The 20,984-nt window shown below is 46.8% G+C and overlaps 1 protein-coding gene across 3 annotated transcripts in view; it reads left to right on the top strand.

Annotated features, from left to right (window-relative positions):
- LOC135049881 (transient receptor potential cation channel subfamily V member 1-like) overlaps positions 1-20,984 on the top strand; it is a 123,651-nt gene that overhangs the window by 13,999 nt on the left and 88,668 nt on the right. For all 3 annotated transcript variants that reach the window (XM_063955835.1, XM_063955837.1, XM_063955836.1), the window contains exon 2: positions 14,181-14,478. In XM_063955835.1, the coding sequence (XP_063811905.1) occupies positions 14,181-14,478 (298 nt within the window). The remainder of the gene's footprint in view (positions 1-14,180; positions 14,479-20,984) is intronic.

The raw sequence follows: 20,984 nt of genomic DNA, 5'->3' as shown, positions 1-20,984 counted from the left end.
TGCCCAAAAGAGAAGTTGCCCTGTTATGACTGGCTACCTGCAAGGAGAGAACTTTCTGCATTGAGGCTGATTTTCCACAATTTTCAAAACAACAATGCTGGAAAATATAATACAATAAATAACATAATAAATCAAGAGGTTTGAATGACCCTGTCAAAATGAGATTACAATCCAAAGCAGAAAGGAAACATGAGGCACAGGTTAGACTGAGTCAGTGAAACAGAGATATGGGAAAGTATTTACAGTAGATTAAAACATCCTCCTCCAAGATATTTTGGGGATTATCTCCACAGACATTAACTCCGAGTTGATGACCTTGTTGGACACTCCTCTGGGAAATCCTGGATAGAAGGTCTCAGGTGCAACTGCAGGGGGTATATATGGTATTAACTACAGGGAACAATGGCATCTTGGGAGAGCTTCTCAACATTTGTGAGACTCTCAGACATTCCAGAAGAGAAGGCAAGCATGCAGAAACTGGCAGAGGAGGCTACAGAGGGTGGAAATATGGTATAATCCACAGCGACCAGTGTTGCTCATACCCTTTCCCACCAACAACCCCTGTCCAAATGTTATTGAACATGATTTCAAGCCATGTCCAGCTGCTTGATACTGTGCTCACATTGCAGGCTGGGCCCGGGTTATTGCCAGGTCGTCCTTTTGCCAATGTTTGGAGGTGACATCAGGCATACTTTTAGTGTGACCTGGGTCAGATAACCCGGGTTGCACCAGGGACGTGCGGTGAGATAAATAGCTCAGGAGGCACTGGCTAGCCCCAGAGCCAGATTTACACGCAATATATGAGCCAAAGCGTACATCTGGGCATTGTACACAGGTGCAGCAGTATAAACTCCTGGAAATTTGGTGAGTATTGATCAGAGATGTGCGGAGAAGATAAGCAGGTAAGGCACTGCCTCACCTGCCATAGACTTTTTACTCCGAAGTTTTGGTTATAAAAATGATTTGAATAATGCAAATAAGATATTTCAAACATATTCTTTGTATTTTTCATATATTTTATACAGTCAAAACTCTGGCACAAACGTTAGTATAACAGGAAAGGCTCTGCCTCACCTGCCTCACCCCACAGCACATCACTGGGTTGCACTGTTCACACCACAGGCTATCCCGGTTAGTCCTGGTTTCTACCCTGGTCACCGGGATTTCCGGGTAACACAACCCAGTATACCCTTTCACACCAAGCCAGGACCCAGGATGCCATGGCAATAACCTGAGTCAGATGCTCGGTATGGAAGTCTATTGTAAATTGAAAAAAAGTGATTGGTTTCTATTGGTTATATCACATTTGTGCACATTACTAAATACATCTTATTACGAAAAAGACAAATCCAAATGAAGACATTTTAGTGTAAACAGCGCAGACATAAATACAACTAACAATTCTGTTCCACTCAATCATGGTGCAGATCCTGGAGTAAAGAGGTGGTTCTTTTGTTGTACTGCTGCAAAACCTCCCAAGTGTGGGCTGTATATACCCCATCCCTGGGGGGAGGATGCACCTTAATACCTATACTCCTTATAAATGGTTACAAATAAGAAGGGAAATACGAAGAATAACATGTATATTCACATTAAAGATGTAAGCACTCTTTATTATTAAATAAATCTCAAAAATATGTTAATTAAGGAATACAGGGATCTATTTATTAAGCTCTCCTATTTTGCTATCCAATTAGCTTTGTGTAGCAGTGGTGGATCTTAAAACACCAGAGCATTTCAGCATTGCTCTGAAGATCAGCTGTCCTCGCTATCCCTATCAATGCTACTTCTCTAGCCTGACTCAGTAGTGTTAGTGTGCATGCATGAACTACGGTTCACCAATGTACACAAAGCTCCCGATGACCATCAGAAGGAGTCGAACAGGGGGAAAGGGATTACTTTTTGCATACTGGACCCCCTTCCTATAGGGGGGAGCAGGGGTCCAGGAACCAACGACATTTGAAGATGGCGTAGGTTTCTGCTGTCAAACTCCAAAAACTTGATTTCTCTAGCATCCATAAAGGATATTGGAGAGACTTAGTACGATGGGATATAGACGGGGTCCTAAGGAGCCGGTGGACTTTAAATTTCTTCACTGGGTGTGCTGGCTCCTCCTCTCTATGCCCCCTCCCACAGGCAGTTTAGAAAAAAGTGCCCGCAGGAGAGGATACACATCTCTGAGCTCCAGAGAGTTTTCTTCAATTTTTTAAAACTTTTATTATTTTCGGTATGCTGTTTGGGCAACAGCATACTTGCACCGTGGCAGTTAGGGGGGGACTGTCATTGGCCTTGCGAGGTGTCAGAGCATGTGCACAGCGTCTATTCACCGCTGCTCTGCAGAGCAGCGAGTGCAGAAGCCTCCCAACTGCCCTCCCCCCACCGTGGGACACTGCGGCCTGCGGGTGGGACAGCGGGACAGTAAAAAAAACAAAAACGGGACTGTCCCGTGAAAATCGGAACAGTTGGGAGGTATGCCATAAAGGACCCTGGGGAGAGAAAGATAAAGACTGCACTAAAGTCTATCTACAGAGCAACAGGTGTATCGCAAAGGTCGGTCATAGGGGGTTGCTGGATGACCCATGCCATTCACTCGTGGGCTTCTCAAATTCAGGGGGCCCTCTCCAGGGATATGCCTCTGGTCACTACGGTGACTCTCCTGAAGCACATTCAGGACATTGCACGCGTCCTGTGTGACTCGCTCAAGGAGATGGGCAGTATTAATGCTAGGACTTCTGCCATGGCAGTGTCGGCGCGCAGGACCTTGTGGTTGCGTCAGTGGATAGCGGACGCAGAATCCAAGTGCAGTGTGGAGTCCCTCCCCTTTTCTGGGGAATGGCTCTTTGGGGTTAAGTTGGATACCTGGATTTGCAAAGTCACTGCAGGGAAATCCATGTTTCTCCCCTCTGGAGCCCCGCCGGCTGGGTGTTCCTACCCGGGGCCATCTGTACAGTCCTTTTCGGTCTAACAGATTTCGTTCTAGGGCCAGAGGTGCCTCCACTGTGACTAGAGGCACCAGAGAGGAGACAGGGAACCCAGCCATCACAAGTTCTCAGGAGAGCACCAGTTCCGCTTCCACTGAGGCCTCGGCATGACGGTGCCCACCCACCCCGTGGGGATCTCGAGGTGGGAGTTTGACTGCGTCACTTCAGCCACATCTGGGAGAGTTCCTGCCAGGATTCCTGGGTAAAGGACATCATCTCTCAGAGTCCTGGAGTTTGACGGCGCTCCTCCCCAACGATTTTTCAAATCAAGCTTCCCTACTTTGGAGGATACGCGTGTTACGCGGCAACAGGCTGTCAAATTATTGGTCCAGTCTCAAGTCATTGTTCCTGTGCCACTGCAACAACAGGAAAAGGGTTACTATTCCAACCTGTTCGTGGTATCGACACCGGACAGTTTGGTAAGGCCCACTTTGGATCTAAAATCCTTGAACTCTTGCCTAAAGGTTTTCACGTTCCAGGTACTTGCGAGCAGTGCTTGCAGGCCTGGAAGACCGGGAGCTTTTATTGCTCCATTTAGACCGCACTATCCAACTTCTGTCACACCATGGTTGGATCCTCAATTTGCAATAGCCCCACCTGGAGCCAACTCAGCGGCTCCTGTTCCTGGGAATGTTGCTGGATACTGTGACCTGGAAGGTGTTCCTCCCATGAGACACAGTGAGAGCACTTCAGGAGATGGTCCGCATGGTTCTCCTGTCTACTCGAATATCCATCCATCCTTGCAAAGGATTGTTGTGAAAGATGGTAGCCTCATACAAGGCGATCCAGTATGGAAGGTTCCATGCCAGGACATTTCAATTGGATTTCCTGAGCAAGTGGTCCGGATCACATCTTCAGATGCACCAGATAATACGGCTGTCACATCAGGCCAGGATTTCTCTCTTGTCGTGGCTGCGGTCCTCAAACCTACTGGAAGGCCGAAGTTTTGGGATCCAGGATTGGATACTCCTCAGGACAGATGCGAGTCTGCGAGGATGGGGAGCTGTAACCCAGGGGGCTCAGTTCCAGGGCAGGTGGTCAGCCCACAAAGCCCTCCTTCCGATCAACATTCTGGAACTTCAGGTGATCTACAATGCTCTGCTTCAGGCCTCTTCTCTACACAAGGATCAAGCGATCCAAGTACCGTTGGACAACGCCACAGCAGTGGCGTACATCAATCGGCAAGGAGGGACAAAAAGCAGAGCCTGAATGCGGGAGGTGTCAAGGATACTCCTCTGTGCAGAAAGGAATGCAAGAGCAATGTGAGAAATCTTCATTCCGGGTGTAAACAACTGGGAAGCGGACTTACTGAGTCGTCACGATCTCCACCCGGGGAAGTGGGGGATCCTCCATCAGGTGTTTCAGAAGATCATTGACCGGTGGGGTTACCCACAAATAGTCATGATGGCTTCTTGACTCAAAAAGATGCTTCACTGGTATTGCTCTCGGACCAGGGACCCTCAGATGAGGGCAGTGGATGCACTGACGACGCCTTGGCCTTACCGGCTGGTCTACCTGTTTCCTCCAATTCCGTTGCTCCTAAGGGTGCTCAAGCGAATCAGAAATCAAGGAGTCCAGGCAATTCTGATTGCCCCGTATTGGCCATGGAGGGTGTGTTATGCGGATATTCTGGACATGTCCATCGAAGACCTTTGGCTAAGAAGAGATCTTCTTCAACAAGGACCGTTCGTCTACCTGGACTTACAGCGACTTTGTTTGACGGCATGGAGGTTGAGCGGAACATCCTAGCTCACAAAGGCCTTTCCAAAGAGGTTATTGCTACCATCGTTCAGGCCACGAAACCTGTGACGTCAAAACACTATCATCATATCTGGAGGAGATATGTCTTTTGGCGCTAGGAATGCACGTATCCACCTGCAGAGTTCCACTTGGGACGTTTCTTATGTTTCCTGCAGGCTGGTGTGGATAAGGGCTTAAGTCTGGGTTCCATTAAGGTCCAGATTTCAGCTCTCTTCATTTTCTTCCAGAAGAAATTGGCACTATTGGCAGAAGTTCAGACCTAATTGCAAGGGGTACTCCACATACAACCTCCTTTTGTGCCACCTACGGCACCCTGGGATTTGAGTGTGGTGTTGGAATTTCTACAGTCCTCCTGGTTTGAACTTCTGATGACGGTAGAAGATAAGTACCTCACATGGAAGACGGTAATGTTACTGGCCCTGTCTTCTGCTAAATGTGTCTCGGTCTTGGGGACCTTATCGTGTAAAAGTTCCTACTTGGTCTTTTAGGAAGACAGAGCAGAGCTCAGGACTAATCAGAAGTTCCTGCCGAAGGTTGTCTCTGCGTTTCACCTGAATTAACCTATTGCGGTTCCGTCAAGTTCTGATTCTTCTGCTCATCCGGAGGCATTGGATGCTGTGCGAGCCTTGAAGATCTATGTCAAGAGAACGGCTCGGATCAGGAAGATGGATTCCTTGTTCATGCTCTATGATGCACCAAAAAAGGGTTGTCCTGCTTCGAAACAGTCCATTGCTCATTGTCTTAGGCTTACTATCCAACAGGCCTATGTGTCGGCAGCCTTACCTGTTCCTAAGTCTCTGTAGGACCACTCTACAAGTTCAGTGGGTTCTTCCTGGGCGGCTGCCTTACAACTATGCTGAGCTGCTACCTGGTCGGGGAAGAACACTTTTGTAAGGTTCTACAAGTTTGAAACCCTGGCCAAAGAGGATACCCAGTTTGGGCAGGCGGTGCTGCAGAAGTCTCCGCACATTCCCACCCGTTCTGGAAGCTTTGGGACGTCCCCATCGTACTAAGGGGGTCATTCCGAGTTGATCGCTAGCTGCCGTTGTTCGCAGCGCAGCAATCAGGCTAAAAATTGGCACTTCTGCGCGTGCGTATGGTGCGCACTGCGCACGCGTGAAGTACTTTCACAAAAGCCAATGCAGGTTCACACAAGGTCTAGCGACGCTTTTCAGTCGCACTGCTGATCGTTGAGTGATTGACAGGAATGGGGCGTTTCTGGGAGGTAACTGACCGTTTTCCGGGAGTTTGCTAAAAAACGCAGGCGTGTCAGGTAAAAACGCAGGCGTGCCTGGGGAAACAGGGGAGTGGCTGACCGAACGGAGGGCGTGTTTGCGACGTCAAAGCAGGAACTAAACAGACTGAAGTGATCGCAAGGAAGGAGTAGGTCTGCAGCTACTCGGAAACTGCTTGAAAAAATGTCAGCACTGTTCTGCTAACCTTTCGTTCGCACTTCTGCTAAGCTTAGATACACTCCCAGAGGGCGGCAGCTTAGCGTTTGCAATGCTGCTAAAAGCAGCAAGCGAGTGATCAACTCGGAAAGTCTCCCCAATGGGGGTCATTCTGAGTTGTTCGCTTGCTAGCAGATTTTAGCAGCATTGCACACGCTAGGCCGCCGCCCTCTGGGAGTGTATCTTAGCTTAGCAGAATTGCGAATGAAAGATTAGCAGAATTGCGAATAGAAAATTCTTAGCAGATTCTGAGTAGCTCGAGACTTACTCCTAGACTGCGATCAGCTCAGGTCGTTTCGCTCCTGGTTTGACGTCACAAACACGCCCTGCGTTCGGCCAGACACTCCCCCGTTTCTCCAGACACTCCCACGTTTTATCCTGGCACGCCTGCGTTTTTCCGCACACTCCCAGAAAACGGCCAGTTCCCGCCCAGAAACACCCACTTCCTGTCAATCACACTCCGATCACTTCAACGATGGAAATTCTTCGTTCGGACGTGAGTAAATCTACTAAGTTTTGAGCTAAAATACTTAGCGCATGCGTACTGCATACCATGCGCATTTTCGCTTTAATCACTCCGTTGCGAAAATCGTTAACGAGCGAACAACTCGGAATGACCCCCAATATCCCTTATGGATGCTAGAAAAAATAGGATTTTAATTACCTACTGGTAAATCCTTTTCTCATAGTCCATAAGGGATATGGGGCGCCCGCCTCAGTGTGTTGACTTTTCTACAGGTTCTCTTTTATGTAGTTACCTGTTCAACTGTTGCTGTTGTTGTTTGCAGCCCTTGCTGGTTGTTGTATGTTAGTGGTGTGCTGGTATATAAATCTCACCACTCGTTGTTATGGTCCTTCTCTCATATATGTCCTTTTTCCTTCGGGCACTGTTTTACCTATAACTGCCTGTGAGAGGGGGCATAAAGGGGAGGAGACAACACACCCAGTTAAGAAATTTAAAGTGCATCGGCTCCTTTGAACCCCATCTACACCCCATCGTACTAAGTCACCCCAATATCCCTTATTGACAACGAGAAAAGGATTTACCTGTAGATAATTAAAATCCTATTTTCGGAGCTTGATGAAATTGATCCCCTTACAATATTATGCAGACACTAGGTCAGGTCGAGTCTGAAAGGTAACGCAGGAGATATCCATGATATCTCCTGCATTACCTTTATAATAAATGGCCCCAATACTTAATTTCTAAAAAGGAAAATATTTTAATTTACATCTAATTTTGCAGAAATTAAGGGATAATGAAAAGACCCCTAAGACCAGCCAATCATTACAGGTTTGAAAAATGACAGTTAGGAGCTGATTGGCTGGTGCGTTATCACCTTACACTTATCACTGCTTTATCACTTCTCCAGTCTTAATACATTTGCCCCTAAGACACTTTAGGGCTGATCAGGGTTGTTGGCAAAATATTAGAGATGAGCGCCGGAAATTTTTCGGGTTTTGTGTTTTGGTTTTGTGTTCGGTTCCGCGGCCGTGTTTTGGGTTCGAACGCGTTTTGGCAAAACCTCACCGAATTTTTTTTGTCGGATTCGGGTGTGTTTTGGATTCGGGTGTTTTTTTCAAAAAACCCTAAAAAACAGCTTAAATCATAGAATTTGGGGGTCATTTTGATCCCAAAGTATTATTAACCTCAAAAACCATAATTTACACTCATTTTCAGTCTATTCTGAATACCTCACACCTCACAATATTATTTTTAGTCCTAAAATTTGCACCGAGGTAGCTGTGTGAGTAAGATAAGCGACCCTAGTGGCCGACACAAACACCGGGCCCATCTAGGAGTGGCACTGCAGTGACACGCAGGATGTCCCTTCCAAAAAACCCTCCCCAAACAGCACATGACGCAAAGAAAAAAAGAGGCGCAATGAGGTAGCTGACTGTGTGAGTAAGATAAGCGACCCTAGTGGCCGACACAAACACCGGGCCCATCTAGGAGTGGCACTGCAGTGTCACGCAGGATGGCCCTTCCAAAATACCCTCCCCAAACAGCACATGACGCAAAGAAAAAAAGAGGCGCAATGAGGTAGCTGACTGTGTGAGTAAGATAAGCGACCCTAGTGGCCGACACAAACACCGGGCCCATCTAGGAGTGGCACTGCAGTGTCACGCAGGATGGCCCTTCCAAAAAACCCTCCCCAAACAGCACATGACGCAAATAAAAAAAGAGGCGCAATGAGGTAGCTGACTGTGTGAGTAAGATAAGCGACCCTAGTGGCCGACACAAACACCGGGCCCATCTAGGAGTGGCACTGCAGTGTCACGCAGGATGGCCCTTCCAAAAAACCCTCCCCAAACAGCACATGACGCAAAGAAAAAAAGAGGCACAATGAGGTAGCTGACTGTGTGAGTAAGATAAGCGACCCTAGTGGTCGACACAAACACCGGGCCCATCTAGGAGTGGCACTGCAGTGTCACGCAGGATGTCCCTTCCAAAAAACCCTCCCCAAACAGCACATGACGCAAAGAAAAAAAGAGGCGCAATGAGGTAGCTGACTGTGTGAGTAAGATAAGCGACCCTAGTGGCCGACACAAACACCGGGCCCATCTAGGAGTGGCACTGCAGTGTCACGCAGGATGGCCCTTCCAAAAAACCCTCCCCAAACAGCACATGACGCAAAGAAAAAAAGAGGCGCAATGAGGTAGCTGACTGTGTGAGTAAGATAAGCGACCCTAGTGGCCGACACAAACACCGGGCCCATCTAGGAGTGGACTTCCGAGTGCCGACACAGAGGTAGCTACAGCCGTGGACTACCGTACTGTGTCTGCTGCTAATATAGACTGGTTGATAATGAGATGTAGTATGTATAAAGAAGAAAGAAAAAAAAAACCACGGGTAGGTGGTATACAATTATGGACGGACTGCCGAGTGCCGACACAGAGGTAGCTACAGCCGTGGACTACCGTACTGTACTGTGTCTGCTGCTAATATAGACTGGATGATAATGAGATGTAGTATGTATAAAGAAGAAAGAAAAAAAAAACCACGGGTAGGTGGTATACAATTATGGACGGACTGCCGAGTGCCGACACAGAGGTAGCTACAGCCGTGGACTACCGTACTGTACTGTGTCTGCTGCTAATATAGACTGGATGATAATGAGATGTAGTATGTATAAAGAAGAAAGAAAAAAAAAACCACGGGTAGGTGGTATACAATTATGGACGGACTGCCGAGTGCCGACACAGAAGTAGCTACAGCCGTGGACTACCGTACTGTACTGTGTCTGCTGCTAATATAGACTGGATGATAATGAGATGTAGTATGTATAAAGAAGAAAGAAAAAAAAACCACGGGTAGGTGGTATACAATTATGGACGGACTGCCGAGTGCCGACACAGAGGTAGCTACAGCCGTGGACTACCGTACTGTACTGTGTCTGCTGCTAATATAGACTGGATGATAATGAGATGTAGTATGTATGTATAAAGAAGAAAGAAAAAAAAACCACGGGTAGGTGGTATACAATTATGGATGGACTGCCGAGTGCCGACACAGAGGTAGCTACAGCCGTGGACTACCGTACTGTGTCTGCTGCTAATATAGACTGGTTGATAATGAGATGTAGTATGTATAAAGAAGAAAGAAAAAAAAACCACGGGTAGGTGGTATACAATTATGGACGGACTGCCGAGTGCCGACACAGAGGTAGCTACAGCCGTGGACTACCGTACTGTACTGTGTCTGCTGCTAATATAGACTGGATGATAATGAGATGTAGTATGTATAAAGAAGAAAGAAAAAAAAAACCACGGGTAGGTGGTATACAATTATGGATGGACTGCCGAGTGCCGACACAGAGGTAGCTACAGCCGTAAACTACCGTACTGTGTCTGCTGCGACTGGATGATAAATAATGATATAAAAAATATATATATATCACTACTGCAGCCGGACAGGTATATATTATATAATGACGGACCTGCTGGACACTGTCTGTCAGCAGAATGAGTTTTTTATTTTATAGAATAAAAAAACACCACACAAGTCACACGACGTGTGTTTAACTTTTACAGGCAGACATTCTTTCACAATACAATATAGTATACTATATACTGGTGGTCAGGTCACTGGTCAGTCACACTGGCAGTGGCACTCCTGCAGAAAAAAAGTGTGCACTGTTTAATTTTAATATGTACTCCTGGCTCCTGCTATAACCTAACTGCTCCCCAGTCTCCCCCACAATTAAGCTGTGTGAGCACAGTCAGATATTATACATAGATGATGCAGCAGCACACTGGGCTGAGCACAGATATGGTATGTGACTGAGTCACTGTGTATCGTTTTTTCAGGCAGAGAACGGATTATATTAAATAATATAAAACTGCACTGGTGGTCACTGGTCAGTCACTAGTATAACTAACTAATACTATCAGCAAAATTCTGCACGCTCTGTCTGAGTACTCCTCCTAAGCTCCAGTAAATGATGTGTCACTGTCTCACTCTGTCACTAGTATAACTAACTAATACTATCAGCAAAATTCTGCACTCTCTGTCTGAGTACTCCTCCTAAGCTCCAGTAAATGAAGTGTCACTGTCTCACTCTCACTCTCCTATCTATTTCTTCTCTAAACGGAGAGGACGCCAGCCACGTCCTCTCACTATCAATCTCAATGCACGTGTAAAATGGCGGCGACGCGCGGCTCCTTATATAGAATCCGAGTCTCGCGATAGAATCCGAGCCTCGCGAGAATCCGACAGCGTCATGATGACGTTCGGGCGCGCTCGGGTTAACCGAGCAAGGCGGGAAGATCCGAGTCGCTCGGATCCGTGTAAAAAAAGCTGAAGTTCGGGCGGGTTCGGATTCCGAGGAACCGAACCCGCTCATCTCTACAAAATATGTGTAAAAAATGACTTAATAATAGTGTATTTATGCCCGTGTACTGAGTCATGTACCCGGCATACTGAATACCACCCCTCTAGATGTGTATAGCCTCACATTAGTAGCATATGTGCCTGGTTAGCAGCATAAATTTGTACCTGCTGTCTAGCAGGTCTGCATGAGCCCCATTAACGTGAGCGCACTGTACTTAGCAGAGTTACCTCACACAAGCTGTAGTACTCACTCATCATCACTCCTTTATGTTAGGATTCCATTTAATGCATTAGAGATCTCACAGGGTTAAAGTTAATTTCCTGCCAGTTTTCCATAGTGATGACTAGATACTGTAGCTGACTAAGAGCATGACCAGATATGGCCGATACAGTATGTTGTTATCACTGACTAGAGTTTTTGACAACTTCCCTTCATCACCAGGAGGTCAAAGGGCAACAGAACATGTAGTACATGTAGATCTCATGTTTTACATAGGAAATTGCCTCAGTAATTACAATACCTTTATGTATAGCCACCTGTTTCCCACAAATTATAAGGTGGAACATAAAAAGTAACACAATCAGTGTACAATCACACCTATTTATGCATCATATGCTTCAATAAAGTGTTCCCTACTGATCAGTGAGGTTTATAAAGTCACAATCACATATGGTACTTTATGATAATGTTAAGCCAGGCACAACTGTTTTATGGTATTCTAGACATTGTATTCATTGTAGCACAATTGTGTATTAGCTGAAGTCCTTGCAGATAAGCAGTTAGTGCTGTTAGCAAGATGATTGTGTAATAGTCCAAATCACATCAATAAAACAGTAATAAAGAATTTGGAGATAAATATGGTACACAGCTTTCAGTTATAGCCACAAACCATACATGTTGGATGTCTGAAATATTAGTATCTGTAGTCATTCAAGTGCTATTTGTTTAAAGGGTTTTTAGCATTTTATTTACCAACTACATTATTTATAAGAAACACCAACAAACAAACAAATAGTAATAGGATTCTCGTGCATGTGCTATCGCAAATACCAATTTAGTAACACTTGTATAGTCCAGATTATGTTAGTATCTTATTAAAGGGCGTCACAAATAAACATAAGAAATGTTTGGCATAGCAAATAACCCAAAGTATGGGCAGCGCAAAGTAATAGTATAGTATTAGAATAGTATTCCTCATGAAGCTTGAGGTCTGGTTACATCACAGTAAATCCAGTTTTGGCCTTCGCTGCAAAATGCATGGCCACTGCACATACTCCGAAGAGCCGTGTGGGGCCAAATGAGGATGGTCCAACATTTCCCCATGCTTTGATTGATAAATCTAAAGTAAAAAGATAAACAGCCAATAGGTTGACCCTAAATGGTCAACATGCAAAAGGTCAAAAGGTTGACAGGTAAAAGGTAAACAGTGCTTAAGGTCGACAGGTTCAAAAGGTCAACAGGTTCAAAAGGTTGACATGAAAATGGTCAACACACATATGGTCAACACAAGTTTTTTTTTTTTCAACTTTTTCATCATTTACCATCCACGTGGACTACAATTGGGAATAGTAATCTTACCCAAAGCATGGCGAGTGAAGCAAGCACGCAAGGGTACATGTTTCCACTAATTTGGCTGAGATATGGTGAAACATATAAAAGACCACAAAAAAAGTGTCAGCCATTTTTATGTGGACCTTTTAACCCTGTTAACCTTTTGTACTTGTTGACCTTTTCTACAGATGACCTTTTGACCCTGTCAACCATTTGGGGTCGATCTATTGACTGTCCATCTCATCTTTTTACTGTAGTTTAATTCTGTAGTTACAGAATAGTTCTATTCTTTAGGGTCTGGTAAATCTGTGTTTTAGTCCATATCTATTATTGGGGAAGTCCATGTGAAGCTCTTTGTTTCCACTTTCTCATTGGCATCAATTCAATTAGAGGCAATCAAGGTACAGTTGAGCACGTTTGCACACTATGGTGCTATTTACAACACTAATGTGCACTTTTATGGGATGAAAAGAAAAATAGGAGATGTAGACAGATGCGATGTGCCATTCTAGAATGGCACATCACCGGCATTGCCCCTAATTGAATCATCACCTAACCAGAACTTAGGGGCTTTCTTTAGCATTTCAGGTACAGTAAGTAAGTGTTATTTTATCACTTATATTATTTTAGAATAAGGTTCTATTTATTTAGCCTTGGATGAAGATAAAGTGAACGGAGATAAAGTACCAGCCAATCAGCTCATATCTGTCATTTTTCAAACTCAGCCTATGACATGGCAGTTAGGAGCTGATTAGCTGGTACTTTATCTCCGTTCACTTTATCTCGATCCAAGGTTTAGTAAATAGACCCCTTTCTTTAATATTCACTACTGTTTTCTTCTTTCTGTGCTCCAAGGATGTCAGCAGCCGCTCATATATAGGGTAGCACTAAGTCCACTGTGGACAAGGTCACCTGGAGTACTTGTTGCTTGACTGACTGAAACTGTGGCTTTCTAGACTCCCTATGCGGACCTGACCTGTTTTGTCTGCTTCATACAAAGTGCCATGCATGTAATACATCAGGCATACGGTATCAAGCCGATCGATCACAGTAAGTTGTAAATCTGACAGTAGGGCAGCCTGCCTGAGATGAATATTTACATTTTTCCATACATGGGCATCAATCATGGTTCAAGTCTGAGAATCTGGAGGAGCGGCAGAAGACTTGTTTTAGGGGCCAGGCAAGGGCCTGAACCAGTTGTGTAGGGGGAAGAAAGCCCTCCTTATGTACTCTTTATTTTCAGGAGAGCATGGCTCAGGAACGTCATTACTCTCTATGACCCTGATTCTGAACCCTGTCAGGGCGTCACACATGTTTAAGTTTTTTAAATAAATATTGTAAATAACTATCACGGTCATTCTATTTTATAATGTTGTTCCTATATAGAATGTTATTTACCAGGATACAATGTATGAAATACCTCCTGCAGTATAGGCCCAATAAACGTCTTCATAAACATCATGCAAGTATTAATTTGCTTATGTATACACCTGCCGTCTGCTGTATAATATGCAGCTGGCTGACAGGTAGGGTAAGTAAACACAGAACTGTAGTTCATTCTGTCCTCCCTGTCTAATGCAAACACTCTCTCTGTGCTCCAGGTATCAGCAGTAGATGTGGATTGCTTCTCTACCTAGATCCCTCTAGACATATTGCAGCATTTCTGGAAGACACCATGTCTCATTCTGACTCTGAGGACTCGGATTCTCCTAAACGTGGATTCTCCCTGGAAGTGCATGACAAGGACACACTTGCTGCCTTTAGTAAGGGAGATAAGGATGGAAAGAGAGAGAAGAAACCCCCAATGGACTCGTCAATCCAGAAAGAAAGTGACAATTTTCGTCCTACCATTGGATTCTCTTTAGATTTTTTACCTGCAGTACAGGGCAACGGAGCCAAGTAAGTTTATACATTGGGGCTGATGCAGGGTGAGGCTACACCAGTTGGCGTGGCGTAACTTGTGTTAAATCATTGTGCGCAAGCTTTGAACATTGGGGCTAATTCAGACCTGATCGCTCGCTAGCTGTTTTTTGCAGTCCTGCATTTGCATAGTTGCCGCCCACCGGGGAGTGTATTTTATCTGTGCAAGTGTGCAATCGCATGTGCAGCCGAGTGGTACAAAAAGATCTCGTGCAGTTTCTCAGTTGCCCAGAACTTACTCAGCAGCTGCGATCACTTTAGCTTGTCCGGGGTCGGAATTGACGTCAGACATCCACCCTGCAAACGCTTGGACACACCTGCGTTTTTCCAACCACTCCCTGAAAATGGTCAGTTGACACCCACAAACGCCTTCTTCCTGTCAATCTGCTTGCGATCGGCTGTGCGAATGGATTCTTCGTAAAACCCATCGCACAGCAGCGATCCACTTTGTACCCGTGCGATTCTGACCTGATCGCAGCACTGCAAAAACCGCTAGCGAGCGATCAGGTCTGAATTACCCCCATTGTGCGAATGTATATTTGGCCATGCAGGTTTTAAACAGAGCCATTTCCAAATATCTCCTGCATGGTGTCAGTGAGGCAGAATTGGGCTATTCTCACCAAGACCTAATACAGGAAGGGCATGTGGGAAGCGGTTAAGATACCGCTGCACGGGATCCCGGTGATCACAATGCCGATGCCGAAATCCAGAACAGCTGTACAATGACGGCACTGGAATACCGGCGAGACAGGCTGTTTTTTGACACCCATAGATATAACCTGTGGCGAGCCACTGTGCCCGCAGTGTAGCCAGTGCAGTGAGCCCGCAAGGGGCTTTCTAGCGCTCACCCCGCCGCTGCCGGTATACTGGCGGTTGGCATACTGGCCAATCAGCTCCTAACTGCCATGCCACAGGCTGTGTTTGAAAAATGACAGGAGGTGATTGGTTGGTACTTTATCTCCAGCCACTTTATCTCCATCCAAGGCTTAGTACATAGACCCCTGAGATACAACTGGGAAAGTCAGATCATTTGCAGTGGTCTGTAGCTGGTGCTGTTGCTGATGATGATGATTACAGTTGCTATCACAGCTGAACTGACTGTGATTGGCTGATTGTGAGTGCTGCCCTGATACTGATTGGCGCTTTCTCAGCACCTAGAATATTACATTTTCTTTTGAGAGCATGTTTAAGCAATTATATTTTTGGTTTTTTTTTTTTTTAAAGTATGCATCATGAGGAGTTGTTTGCACTGTATTATTATAGAGGGTTTAGCAGTTAAAATGATGGCTAATAATAAATGCATTTGTAACACTGGACCAAGAGGGTCATAAGTGTCTATATTGGTGACCTATGGGTCTATTTACTAAGCCTTGGAGAAAGATAAAGTGGACGGAGATAAAGTACCAGCCAATCAGCTCCTAACTGTCATTTTGTAAACACAGCCTAACAGCAGTTAGGAGCTGACTAGCTGGTACTTTATCTCTGTCCACTTTATCCCTCTTAAAGGCTTAGTAAATAGACCCCTTATTAGTGTAAAAATAAGACGCGTATTCTGCAGTTGCTGGCTGGAACACATCATGAACCCAGCTTTACCTATGCATATGGGATAAAACACACTCTGTATGCGCTTTGTTTAGCTGTCACTTACACCCATTTTGCATCATACTCCGCATGGACCCCAAGTTGTTATTGTGCGTGTGATATGTTTGGATGCTCAGTAGCAGTGTAACAGTGGTAATTATTGCTAAATATGCTATGTATAAGTTGTACTTTGTAAACATTTTTAGGAGGGTTACTTTTTAAGAGAAATTTTGCTAGACTTACTAATTTAAAAAGTTACATTGAAAAATGTTCCCACTGTTGCCTTGGATATGTTCAGGTCATTAAAAAACATCTTATTTGCTCTGTGATTTACATTGACATGATCACATAATTGTCCTAATTGTGGCACTTTCACTGTCAGCAATCGGAATCCAGGGTAACAGCAGCAGCTTCAGAAAAATGTTCTTTTTGCAGCCAAAACCTCATGTGACCTCAGATGCATTAACCCTTTATGCTTAAATTGACTTCTTCCTCTCTGTGTGCAACGGAAAATGCAAATAGCAACGTCACCCTTATGCTTGTTATGCAAAAAGGCAGAATATCTCCTATATATTTGCCTTAATCTGTGACTCTGTGCTCGTAACGCTGGGCGGAGTCACAGAGCTGGGCGGAGTCAACTGCATCTGCTGCAGAGAGCTACCCCATACCCAGTGCCAGCAGCAGTCAGGTGCAAGTCCCTACCTTACAGTATAGGAGGTGAGGATGGCCACTAGCTGCCGGCTGCTGTGCCTGTCCTCCCCCCCCCCCCCCCCCCCCAAACACCTGTGACAGCGGGCTGTGTGCTGTGCAGTGTGGATCCCGAAAGGGGGGCGGAGCTACGGCGTCACAAGGGGGCGGAGCTACACGGAATAGAGGGGCGGAGCTACACGGGACCAGACAGCTGAACAGTGGTGGAATCAGCATTGCAGTGACGGCCAGCCAGACTTGGTAAGTGGAGGGTGAGAGAGAAATGTGTGTGCGTGTGTGTATATAGTGTGTGTGTGTGTGTGTGTGTGTGTGTGTGTGTGTGTGTGTGTGTATATATATATGGTGGGGGTGTGTGTGTTTGTATCAGGGCCGGTTCTATGGTTTGTGGCGCCCCGGGCAAAATATGGGGGCGTGGCTTCGATTGGGGGCGTGGTCAACGCGCTGAAAGAAAAAATAAAAATAAATAAAAATAATACTTACCATCCCCGTTCCTGAACCAGACCCCCTCCGCCGGCGGCGCCGATCTTCTGCTCTCCTCTCTTCGATCTATGGGAGAGACGTTATTACGTCTCTTCCATAGAACAGCATAGACACTAGAGGTCAATTATGACCCCCTAGTGTCTGTGCCACTATGCTGTGCGGTGCGCGATGACGTCATCGCGCATCGCACAGCAAAGGTCCTCTAGACTATGGGAAACTAGACCGTAGCGTCTAGTTTCCCTTCATGGAGAGGACCTTTGCTGTGCGGTGCGCGATGACGTCATCGCGCACCGCACAACTATGGTCCTCTCAATGAAGGGAAACTAGACGCTACGCGTCTGGTTCCCTTCAAAGCGGGGGGCACAGCAGGGCACTGCGGGGGGCACAGTGGCGGTTCTTGCCCTGGTGCGGCGCCCTCCGGATGGCGCCGGCGCCCTCCGGAAGGCGGCGCCCCGGGCAAAAGTACCGCTTGCCCGTGGCAAGAACCACCACTGGTTTGTATATATGTGTGAATTGTGTGTGTGTGAGGTATGTCTGTGTGTGCGCACTTTATGGACGCCACTGCTGAGGGGGCCATTACATGCAAGGTCGCTACTAATATAGGGGGGGCATTACGTATAAGGACGTTACTACTATAGGGGGGGCATTACGTATAAGGACGCTACTACTATAGGGGGGGCATTACGTATAAGGACGCTACTACTATGGGGGGGCATTACGTATAAGGACGCTACTACTATAGGGGGAGCATTACGTATAAGGACGCTACTACTATGGGGGGGCATTACCTATAAGGACGCTACTACTATGGGGGGGCATTACGTATAAGGACGCTACTACTATAGTGGGACATTACGTATAAGGACGCTACTACTATAGGGGGGGCATTACGTATAAGGAGGCTACTAATACTGGGGGGCATTACATATAAGGACGCTACTACTATGGGGGGGCATTACGTATAAGGACGCTACTACTATAGTGGGACATTACGTATAAGGACGGTGCTACTACTACTGGGAGGGCATTACATGTAAGGATGCTACTACTACTGGGGGGGCATTATGTATAAGGACGGTACTACTACTGGGGGCACATTATGTATAAGGATGCTACTACAGGGGTGGCATTACGTATAAGGACGCTACTATTACTGTTGGGGGGCATTACATATAACTGCTACTACTACTGGGGGGCATTACGTATAAGGACGCTACTACTACGGGTGGGGCATTACGTATAAGGATGCTACTATTACTGTTGTGGGGCATTACATATAACTGCTACTACTACTGGGGGGGCATTATGTATAAGGACACTACTACTATTGGGGGGGCATTATGTATTAGGACGCTACTACTACTGGGGGGGCATTATGTATAAGGATGCTACTACTACTGGGGGGGCATTATGTATAAGGATGCTACTACTACTGGGGGGGCACATTATGTATAAGGACGCTACTATTACTGTTGGGGAGCATTGCATATAACTGCTACTACTACTGGGGGGGGCAATATGTATAAGGACACTACTACTATTGGGGGGGCATTACGTATATGGACGCTACTACTACGGGTGGGGCATTACGTATAAGGACGCTACTACTACGGGTGGGGCATTACGTATAAGATGAATAAGATTGTGCTACATTGTGGCGTAATTTTAAATGGGGGTACTATTGTGGGGCCATGCCCCTTAGTTGTGAGACCACACCACTTTTCCCGATGCACAACAAAGGAATATGGGAAGGCGCAAAATTCATAGTTTGCAGGGGGGCGCCGAACACCCTAGCACCGGCCCTGGCCACCAGTAGCAAAAGTACACCACGGCCACTGACACTATCTGCAGGGAGGGGAACAGCGCTGATATGGAGGGTACTTGCAGGCAGCGAGTCGCCGCCCGCAGCTCCTCTCCCACCTACACACCATACCTGCCGCCTGACACCCACACCCCAGGGAGAGGGCGCTAGCTCAGGCACCGCTAGATCAGCATCTGCAGCATACAGACAAGGGCTGCCATGCTCAGCGGCAAACGGTGCGGAGCATGTGCAGCGGGACAGCGCCAGGACGGGACACGCACTAATCAACATTGCTGCTGGGCCGGAGCTCCCTCCGTCTGCAGCCTAAGGACGCGCGCCGCACCTCTCCAGGGAAACACCATGCCTGCCCGCCCACAGGGCTCCGGACGCTTACCTATGCTCCGCGATCACAGCAGCTGACGCTGCCATGCAGGATGGAGGAATGACGCCCGTCAGACGGGGCGGACAGTGTGCGGCGGAACGGGGCCAGGAAGGAATGCTGACCACGACCCATTGCTGCTGGGTCTGAGCTCCCTCCCTCTGCAGTCACCATCTCACAGCAGCAGCCTGGAGGTTAGTGGCCACCACGACCCGCACATCCTTACCTCACACATACCTCGCACATACCTCACATATACCTCACATATACCTCACATACCTCACACATGAGAGCAAAGGTACACACACTGTGACATCACACCTGTAGCCCACCCCTATATCTGCTAAGTACTCCCTATGCCCTGTCACCCTCATCCTGCTCTCTAACTGCCTGTCTGTGTACTGGCCTTCACCCCTCTCACACCATCACCAACCCTCACTAACTACCACAGAGACTATGTGCACTGATATCTGCCCCTCCACCACCTGCAGCGCCCCTGGACCCCTCCCCATCCCCCGCAAACCCCCGCACCTGCCCCTCCACCACCCGTGGCACCCCCACCCACTGCGCCTTCGGACCCCCTACCCCACCCGCAGTGTCTTCCAAACCCCTCCCCCATCTACAGCAGCCCCTCCCCCATCCGCCACAACCCGCATCTGGCTCTCCCCCGCCCGCTGCACCTTTGGATCCCCTACCCCACCCACGCAGCAGGTCCTTCCCAATCCGCATCTCCTACACCATTCGCAACAGCACCGCACCCACCACTCCCCCACCCACGTTACCCCCGCATCCACCCCTCCCCCACCCACCGCGCCCCCTGGACACCTCCCCCATCCACTGCACACCCGCACCCACCCCTTCCCCATCTGCAGCGCCTTCGGAACCCCTCCTCCATCCGCAACAGCCCTGCAGCTGCCATCCCCCACCTGCGACACCCCTGCTCCTACCCCACCCACAGCGCCTTCATACCCCCTCCCCCATCCGCGGTCCCCACTCCCCAAACCCCTTCCTGTTGCAAGGGACTACGCCCCCTTCACCATCGGACGCCCTATCATTGTGCAATATTCAAACACTAACAAAACTAGGAATGCAGGTAATACTCCATATATTGAACCCCAAAAAGGCGTGCAGGGGTTAAGGGGGCGTAGCCCCTTCCGACGGTGTGAAGAGCGCCCGTAGGGCGCGATGAAGCACCTAGTATATATATATATATATATATACACATACACATATACAGTATATATATATATATATATATATATATATATAATGTATGTATATGCGTGTGTTTATATTATATATACATAATATATAACATATAGTGAATTTAATAAGCTGCGTGTTGCTTACACAGTGCTCTCTTAATTACAGTTAGGGAACAGCTGCATGTCTGTCGTGTACTTTTTAAACATTTATAGCAATTTTATCAAAATAAACTCCCAGCATGCTTTGTACTTTTGTCGTTCTTAGATTGTGTTCACATGTGATCTTTATCTTATGTATATTGAAAAAAAGATATGTTTTAATGTTGTTTAC

Source organism: Pseudophryne corroboree, chromosome 2 (assembly GCF_028390025.1).
Source record: "Pseudophryne corroboree isolate aPseCor3 chromosome 2, aPseCor3.hap2, whole genome shotgun sequence".
In the NCBI taxonomy this organism is placed as follows: domain Eukaryota; kingdom Metazoa; phylum Chordata; class Amphibia; order Anura; family Myobatrachidae; genus Pseudophryne; species Pseudophryne corroboree.
The sequence above is the reverse complement of the archived record's forward strand: the minus strand, read 5'-3'. Positions and strand labels throughout refer to the sequence as shown.